Below are 9,336 nucleotides of genomic sequence, written 5' to 3'. Positions count from 1 at the left end.
TTGGAGTATTTTGGTCCAAAAATGAGCTTCCAACTGTATTCCAGCAAAAACTGAAACTCCATCTTACATTCAAAGCCTTAAATTTCATGATTTTACCAAGTGCCTTCACAGAGCCAGTATTTTGCATTACAGTGCACGTGTGTGTCGACTGCGATTTTTCCTGTTGTGTTTTTTTTAATTGGGAGAAAATTGTACTATAACTGCCTTATATTGACACTGTAATGAATTGTAAACAAATTTTTATACAGTATATACACTATTTTGCATAAGAAATAAATCAGTTAATTCATAAATGATTCATGATTTATTAATTCAGTTAACTGGTATAAACGATACAGCAGATACTGAGGTGACATTTGATCTTATTGAGATATCTGATCTCAAAGCAGGTAAGAAACTGAGATAAGCAACTCTGTGGATGAGATATTTTTTTGAAATATGTTATTTAAAAAAATAAAATTTTTTGAAAGATGCACAAAATTATTTATTTCTTTAATGGGTGGTATCAGAAGTGGATGTAGGAGATCTGCACATCGCCTTCTATCTCCAGCATGTCAATCTCATTGAAGGACTGCCAGCGATGGAAAAAGTCAAACAGGTGCTGCCCGTTCACAAACACCTTAAACCTCTGGTTCCCACAACGAATTGACATCTGAGGGACAGAGAGAAAACTTTTGAATGCTGACACACAAAGTTATCTAGAATTTGCCAAAATCACATTAAAATTTGCTTCTAAAATTCATCATAAGGACTTGATATTACGACTGCGTGACTGATGTTACTTACATCAAAGTACTGGCCCTCCATAAATGGATTCATGCTCATTTCTCTCTCCTCCTGGCCCCAGTTTCCTCCAATCATACTGTTTCTTACAACAATTCCTTCCCTGAATCTCGGATGGATGTGGAAAGCGACATCTCGAGATCTGCTCACCAAAAACTTGATCCTTAATCTGAAACACACATCAATGAGCGTTAAACATTCATGTTAGCACTTTAGTACTGCACTAGAGATTTCGGCAAGTAGTCTTAAAATCACACACTTGTGTGCTCCATAGGGAACCATGCCTCTGATGACGATGGTCCTCTTAGGGAACATCCTCAGTAAATGGACACACTGTGGCTGTAAATGTTAGTCACCCATCTGACAAATGTTTTTGTGTCATAACATTTTATTTTTTAAATACATTAATGTTGCATTTGGTCATTTCAAAACCCGAATTTGGAAAATAAGAATTTTTTTTTTTTAGTTATTTGTGTCTGTTTTGTGTCAGTGTATCACCGAACCTCTGCTTACCTTTGATTGGTGAAATGATGGCCTTGCCCCTCCATGATGTTCCTGACATCATGCGGTGACTGCTGAAATTAAGTTTCAATGTTTCTTCTTCAGACCTAGCGTTCTACACTGCATATGGATATTTATGTAGAGAGCAGCAGTTTCCCCTTCTTATTCAGGGTTTTACTTATAATGAACATATGAGCAAAGATTGTACCACGTTTTGTAGGTTTCATAGCGATGGTCTTTGTAGGACATCTACTATTCAGGAGAGCAGTCGTCCTGAATTTCTTCCATCTGTAAAAAGGTTGTTGTTGGGCATTATTCATACCCATCAATATTTCTTGAGCACAACTTTTTTGTAAGCTGACTTTGTATGCCTTTATTTATATGGATGAGCACGCATTCAACACATGCTCATCTTCTTAAACGATGTAATTACTGCAGAGTAATTACTGCATGTATATATTGCACTATTATTTTAAATAAGTAAAACAGAAGTTTTGCCAACTCTAAAGATTTCACAAACTTTTTCTTTGTGCCACTCTGACTACTGAGGCAACAGTATATGTGTGTGACTGTAGTAGCAGCTATCTAGTGTCTAGTGTGAGAATACCACAAGTCGCCCTTTTTAACGCAATTTAGTATCGGTATACAGAACTGTTTTCCTAACAGAGCCACTGTTATAATTAAGTGAAGGTGCTCCCAACTATTTTGAACCTTTGGCTTCTAAAATATGTGGTTCAATTGCGTGCTGCGTGCAGCTAGACCGATATTAAAACAACAACAAAACAACAATTTCAACCATCAACTCAAATATTTGGTTCTAATTGAACAGAAATTTCTATGAACTTGCAAGAACTGTGTAGGACATGAATCAGTGTGTGTCAGATCCTGAATTTGAAATTTCCACTGAAATCACGGGTAAGAGGCAAGTGGAACCAAGCTGACTTCTGCTAAATGGGTCAAACTGGGCAGAAAGTACACAAACACATAACATCCTTATAGAATATGATGTAACACTATAGATCAACTTACCTCAGAATATATAAAGCATATAAACAATTACAGCAATATGATGCAACAAACACAGCAGTGCTACTAATCCAAAATACTCAAAGCTTCATAGAACTGAAACAAACATTTATTTTTAGGCCTTCGTCGTGTCGCTGTGACGTAATCGGCCTTAAAATGGCCTTTAAAGCTGCAGGCCCTGAATTGGGATACAGCCTCTGAATCGCTGCATCTTGTAGCTGTGTCGTCTTAAATTGGTCATGTGATTTTGACGCGCCGGCGCGTCCGGCGACCCCAGAGGTTTAACTTAATATTTAAGTGTCTCTTGGTTTTAGACTAGTTGTTTAGTCTAATTTGATGTTTTAAACCAGAAAAGGAAGAAGAGGGCTTAGAATTACAGGTAAGAACTGCTCAGTGGTATGTGATAAACTGTAAATGTAAAGCTTACAGGTCAGTCCTCATGTTTTTAAATCAGATTTTGAGTCTGTACATGGCACATTATGCTTTTGCATGTTGTGAAATGTGCTGCAAAACAAACTGAGGTAAACTAACTGGTTTACTGTGATGGATTTAAAGTGCGTGTGATTGGTGCGCAGTGGCTGTGGTGCTCACGGTCAGAGTTCAGTCACAAAGAAGGTAACAGAGATGAATTTAAAGTTAAGGTGATGGTGCTTAGATTCATTCACAGACTGAAACCTTCACACCAACTTTATCCTGTGTCTCTTAGTTTTAGACTAGTTGTTTAGTCTATTTTGATGTTTTTAAACCATATAGTCAAGGAAAACAACTAAAGGGCACTTTGTGGATCAGTGAAGACAGACATACGGTACAGGGACGCAAAACGAACCTCTGTGCTCTGCTCTGTTTACTTTATTTCTGGGTTATGAATATTATGTAAAGGTAAATGTTGGTTATACTCCAAAGCATATACAGTTAACACTGTGTATAAATGTTTTAACACCTAATTTTAGTGCAGTGTATTTCATGTAAGTTTGAACTTGACATTTTGTTTTCTGTTGTGGGTTGTTATAGCCTTCTACTCCAGTCGCTTCTGAAAGGGCCTGTTGGCTCAGTCAGCTGAACTGAAGCCTGCTCGTGCTTCAATGTGGAGATCTGGTCTGTTAATAGTGTTGGTGAACTGAACCCTGGCGATTAAACTAGCCCTGGGGATAGGAATCAAAGCTGGTGATAACAACTGTGTATAGATGGTCTTTTGTAAGTTTTAGCCGCATTCTTCCCGTTAGCTCGAAGCTAACGGGAGGTCGAGACCTACTACAGCCGGGTGGAACACCGCTTTCCCGGCACATCGTGCCTCGACCTCCCGGTTGGCTTCGAGCCGGCGTCCGAAGAATGAGGCTAAAAGTTTTGCGAGATCCCGAGTTTGTTTTGCGAGATCTCGCAAAAGTCCGTCTTAATTTTTTTTTCTCCCATGTTCCCTGCGGGGCTCCGTAGATTAGTGTACCATAAGAGCAATTTAGTATGTTTTCAGAGGGGGGGTGTTTACCTGCAATGGGTGCTCTTTTTCGCTTCCGTTGCATACGCCTTGCGTGCCGGTCCGAGTCTGACACAGGTTTGTCGTCGTGCCCCATGTGCAGTGTTGGTGCCCAGTCTGGATTTGTTACATCCATTTCATATGCTGGGTTGCCTGCAATAATGCCAAATCAAAAGCGAATCAGTCGACATGACGTGGTTCTGCAGCATCACACATTAGCATGTTTTATCTCGTTATCTATGAAAAAACCCACTAAAAGCCTTTTAGTTTGGTCCCTTTACAGCATCCTGCCATGCGATTCCATTTGTTCCTGACCACCGAGAACACTCACGTTAACTTTTATCGAGTGGAAAAAAAGTTAGCGTGTTTATATTATGCTAACATAGTTGTGTCGCTAGCGGTCACGTAGCACATCATTATATACCAGCTAGCCCAACTTCAGTAACCCTACAAACATCACTGCTGTTTAGTTTTCTGTCTTCATTTATGTTGGAAGTGATAAGAAAGCTGTACGTTTTAATTTGTTTCCAAAACCCCGCAGTCAGGACATGCTATATTGTATTTAGATAGAAGCTAGCGAGCTAACTTGCTGCTAACTTCTAACTCCGTTAAATGTCATAAATTCCATTTTCATGGATGCCTGGATGTTAAACTCAGTTGTTACACCTGGTAGAGCAGAACGCTGATAATTTTATTAAAGATGAAAGACTTAAGACAGTGTTTTAACTCTCAGTAATGCCACAGTGATCATTTGATATATGGACCTGCAGCAGAGTTTAGGCCCAGACACGGCTAGTGACATCAGACTGAACAATCGGATAGTGATATGAATTAATTTAGAACTCACCGGAGAGAAAATGCCGCGAGCAAACCAACAAAAAGCTGGGGATTGCACGGAACTCGATATCCGCTCGTCTGCAATCCATGCCTGGCGTCTTTGTTTGGTGATATGGGATACATGGGATCCCTCACGTTGCCGCCAGGATGGAAAACGATTAAAAGATTAATCCAGTTTCTTGCCTTCACGATCGTGAGCTCTAACGTTGCAACCGACTACACAACACGTACCATAGCTGAAGCTGTATCCTTTGTCTGGCCTACTGTGATGGCGGCGGGGGCCGTGGCCCGCCTCCTGTAACATCACGCTCCAAAGCCCTGTGATGTTTCTGTGTTCTGTGATGTTGTCCCAAAGAAAGACCTTTAAATGCGATATATAGCCTAAACGTTTTCGTTTATGACTAGTTTACTGTGTTATGACTGAGAACAGGGGGGAAGTCGCGCAAGAGAAATGTCGACCAAAACAAACGCAAGTAAGCCCAAAGACAGCGCTGAAGTTATAAAAAACATCCACAAGCAGGCGCTTGAGTATATATTCAAGGCACTGAAGATCGACGAGGACGACACAGGTGAGAAGAAGGAGGCTGTGCAGTGGTACAAGAAAGGGATTTCTGAGCTTGAAAGGGGTATTGCAATAGAGCTCACTGGGCAAGCTGGAGAGCAGTATGACCGAGCAGAGAGACTTCAGGATAAAATGGTCACCAAACTCACCATGGCAAAAGACAAGCTTACCCTTTTAGAGACGACACTAGCCTCTAAAAGGAGAAATGACCCCCAAGGGACATCACATCATGCTCCTTCACAGCCAAAGTCAGTTCCTAAAAGTCAACCCGCAGGTGTTTCCACCACCATCAGACCCTCCACTTCTGTAAGACCTCCATTAGGAATAACTGATGCAAAGAAAACCGCTCGGGTGGGAAAAACTCAGAATGGAAGACCGGCAGCTGTGAAACAGCCCCCGAAGAGGGATATGAAAAATAATGTGGACAGTAAACTGGCCAGCTTAATTATTAATGAAATTGTAGACAGTGGAGCGACTGTGTCATTTGATGACATCGCAGGGCAGGATCTGGCAAAGCAAGCACTTCAAGAAATTGTCATCCTTCCTGCCTTAAGACCTGATCTCTTTACTGGTCTGAGAGCTCCTGCACGTGGCTTGCTTTTATTTGGCCCACCAGGAAATGGGAAGACCATGCTCGCCAAAGCAGTTGCTGCAGAGTCTAATGCAACATTCTTCAACATCAGTGCTGCTAGTTTGACCTCCAAATATGTGGGAGAAGGCGAGAAGCTCGTACGAGCACTCTTTGCAGTTGCGAGAGAGTTACAGCCCTCATCGATGAAGTGGACGGCTTGCTCTGTGAAAGGAGGGAGGGGGAGCACGACGCCTCTCGCCGTTTAAAAACTGAGTTCCTCATTGAATTTGACGGGTTGCAGTCAGGAAGGGATGACAGGGTACTTGTAATGGGAGCAACTAACAGGCCCCAGGAGCTCGATGAAGCAATATTAAGGCACTTTGCAAAAAGAGTATATGTGACCTTTAGACAAGATTTACGCTGCTGAAAAATCTTTTGGGAACGCACGGGAGTCCACTGAGCCAAAACGAACTGTCCTGTCTTGCAAAAGTGACTGCAGGATATTCAGGGAGCGATTTGACAGCATTAGCCAAAGATGCTGCACTTGGCCCAATAAGAGAGTTGGGACCTGTTGTGTCCACACATACTATTACATTTGTTCTGTAGATGCATTTACCAGAAGCGCTAGAGGGCGCTAGTGAGTATGTTGTTCTGGTTGTGGTTTTGAAGAAGAAAAAAGAAAAATAAAGAAAGGAGTCATCTCCGGTAATCCTCTGTTCCTACCTGCATGTGTGTGTAATGCCTGCGAACTAACACCACACAACAAGTGGCGACGAGAGTAGTGGTGATTAAGTTATGGCTCTGCTCTCTTTGCAACCCCCGGCTGTGTTCCTGCATATCCGCCTTGAACTGAACTGAGGTTGTGACGTAGGAAACTGTCTGAAATAATTTAAAGTGCCAGGCGCCTGCAGGCTGGCTGTGTGAGGCTTTTTAAAAGTCTCTTTTTCCTTTCTTTTCTCTCTGGCGAAAAAGCTCGTAGTTGGATCTTGGGATCGAGCTTACGGTCCGCCGCGAGGCGAGCTACCGTCTGTCCCAGCCCCTGCCTCTCGGCGCCCCCTCGATGCTCTTAGCTGAGTGTCCCGCGGGGTCCGAAGCGTTTACTTTGAAAAAATTAGAGTGTTCAAAGCAGGCCCGGTCGCCTGAATACCGCAGCTAGGAATAATGGAATAGGACTCCGGTTCTATTTTGTGGGTTTTCTCTCTGAACTGGGGCCATGATTAAGAGGGACGGCCGGGGGCATTCGTATTGTGCTGCTAGAGGTGAAATTCTTGGACCGGCGCAAGACGGACGAAAGCGAAAGCATTTGCCAAGAATGTTTTCATTAATCAAGAGCGAAAGTCGGAGGTTCGAAGACGATCAGATACCGTCGTAGTTCCGACCATAAACGATGCCAACTAGCGATCCGGCGGCGTTATTCCCATGACCCGCCGGGCAGCGTCCGGGAAACCAAAGTCTTTGGGTTCCGGGGGGAGTATGGTTGCAAAGCTGAAACTTAAAAGAATCTCTGAATCCCAACAGTGTGTAATGCCTGCGAACTAACACCACACAACAGGACCAGAACAAGTCCGTATTATAGCTGCTGCTGAGGTGTGCAACATTAAGATGAAAGACTTTGAGGATTAAGAATAAGCAAATGAAAATGAAAGAATACACTGATGCTCGCAGACACGCCAAACCATCCAACTTTCAGCCTGGTGACAAGGTACGGGTTAGGAAGCCGTGGAAGGTAAAGAAAGGCGAGTTAAAGTTTTCCAAACCAAGGACTGTCATGACAAGGAAAGGACCAAACACTTATTTGCTGGATGATGGACGGACCTGGAACGCCTCACACTTATCGGCTCTGTCAGAGCTGAACGCAGGTACTGATTCTGACACAACAATGGACTGTCATAAACCAGGAACTGATCTAGCATCTAACTCTGAGTCTGATAGTAGGCTTAGGCCCACCAGGATGAGGAACCCACCTTGCTGGACCCAAGACTTTGTCATGGGAAAGTGAATGTTACTGAGTAATGTGAAATATGTTAAACGTGTATTAGGTGACATACATCAGAATGATGAAGTCAGGTTCACATAAGAAATCCTTGTTCAAAGGGGGAGATGTTGTGTCCACACATACTATTGCATTTGTTCTGTAGATGCATTTACCAGAAGCGCTAGAGGGCGCTAGTGAGTATGTTGTTCTGGTTGTGAAGAAGAAAAAAGAAAAATAAAGAAAGGAGTCATCTCCGGTAATCCTCTGTTCCTACCTGCATGTGTGTTGTTGGGATTCAGAGATTCTTTTATTGCTACCATATAATTTGCCTTATGAAGAATGTATTAATAACATGTTTCACAGTATCATTTATCAGTAATATTTCCTACAGGGTTTATATTGCATTGAATATGTCTGTCTTCACATTGACCTTTCTATTTTTATAGGTTGAGTTCATTTTATACAGAATGCATAAATGTGCTTGGTTAGAGTTGATGTTCCATTCTAGAAGGTTTTAAGCTTCACTGGTGAGAGTGTCCAGATGATACATGCTGAGGGGAGATGAGAACATAGCAGGTTAATTGCATGCACGCTTACGATACACATATTAATCTAGTAGCAGGTCTGAGCAAAGGCCTAAGCGTCTTCTGCTTCAGTTTGAGACTGGCTGCAAAGTACTCTACTTAGTGATTAATGACGAGGGTCCATTATTAGCTCTCAGAGATGCTAAGACCTGAAGTTATTACCTTAAAAGGCAAGTAATGTAGAAAGGAGAAGTTATATGTCGGTGTAAGGTTATATGTACGTGATGTACCCTTGTCTGCATGGGTTGAACTTTTGCCCATCTGTCACCATGTATTTTTGAACTGTATTGACGTAGGTGTGATATTTTATCCTATAAAACCAGAACCCAATGTATTCTTGTCAGAGCAACACATTCCGTATGCTGATGGTTGGTTGTTCTCCTGTGATAATAAAACTCATCGTTTGATTGCACTTTTCCGGAGGCTCCGTAGTTTGTTGTCTGGTCTAAAGTTGATCGATCTCGCAGCATTTGGTGGAGGATGCGGGCAACTGAAGATCAGTAGAACGAGGTTCAGGTGTTTGATGTCGGCGGATGTTGAGGCCGGATTTAGTGGTCAGACGGGCAGACGTCTCGGGTGATTTCTTGACTACTGTGGGCCCACAGAATAAAAAGGTAAGGCACAAACCTCTTAAACAGAAATTGTGCTGTATTGGATTATAATTCTAAAACAAGTAGTCAAGTGGTCATCCGTTGATCTCTGTTTTGAGTTTTGTTTAAAATAGAAATCTTTATTTGCAACGAAAGTGAAACTTGAGAGAATTGTTGCATTCACGGTTCACTAGGAAAAAAGCAGTACTGAGCTAAAAGTAACTTGAGACGTCGCTGGTAAAGAAATAGAGAAGAGAGACTGATTTGTGTGTAAGGAATAAAGGGATTCAGAAGTGTCTAAAGTCACGGAACCGAAGGATTCCACCCCCGGGAAAGACGTTTCCTGGGTATTAAACTAGGGGTGGGGCCCCGCTGAGAAATGACCCCCAAGGGACATCACATCATGCTCCTTCACAGCCAAAGTCAGTTCCTAAAA

At 42.3% G+C, this 9,336-nt stretch overlaps 1 protein-coding gene and 2 pseudogenes across 1 annotated transcript; 2 read left to right on the top strand and 1 right to left on the bottom strand.

Moving 5' to 3' along the window:
• Nucleotides 1-505: 505 nt before the first annotated feature.
• On the bottom strand, nt 506-1,331 carry LOC146619305 (galectin-4-like). Its single transcript, XM_085371087.1, has 3 exons — nt 1,297-1,331; nt 787-952; nt 506-652 (listed from the first exon to the last, which is right to left on the bottom strand). Exons 1-3 carry the CDS (start codon nt 1,329-1,331, stop codon nt 506-508), a joined length of 348 nt encoding a protein of 115 aa, XP_085227213.1.
• Nucleotides 1,332-5,069: 3,738 nt separating this feature from the next.
• LOC146619304 (spastin-like) lies at nt 5,070-7,374 on the top strand (annotated as a pseudogene).
• Nucleotides 7,375-7,390: 16 nt separating this feature from the next.
• The window catches only part of LOC146619303 (spastin-like), a 3,993-nt pseudogene continuing 2,047 nt past the window's right edge, over nt 7,391-9,336 (top strand).

Source organism: Diplotaxodon limnothrissa, linkage group LG14 (assembly GCF_057381915.1).
Source record: "Diplotaxodon limnothrissa isolate DT_005_m linkage group LG14, D_limnothrissa_male_GT1.1, whole genome shotgun sequence".
Lineage (NCBI taxonomy): Eukaryota > Metazoa > Chordata > Actinopteri > Cichliformes > Cichlidae > Diplotaxodon > Diplotaxodon limnothrissa.
Note: the sequence above shows the minus strand (reverse complement) of the source record. Positions and strands in the feature narration are given on the sequence as shown.

What these genes read in the sequence shown, in the direction of transcription:
- LOC146619305 (XM_085371087.1), bottom strand. Translation starts at nt 1,331, where the DNA reads ATGGAGGGGCAAGGCCATCATTTCACCAATCAAAG. An exon ending in CATCATTTCACCAATCAAAG is followed by an intron (nt 953 to 1,296) that starts GTAAGCAGAGGT and finishes TGTGTGTTTCAG; the next exon opens with ATTAAGGATCAAGTTTTTGG. An exon ending in TGGAGGGCCAGTACTTTGAT is followed by an intron (nt 653 to 786) that starts GTAAGTAACATC and finishes TCTGTCCCTCAG; the next exon opens with ATGTCAATTCGTTGTGGGAA.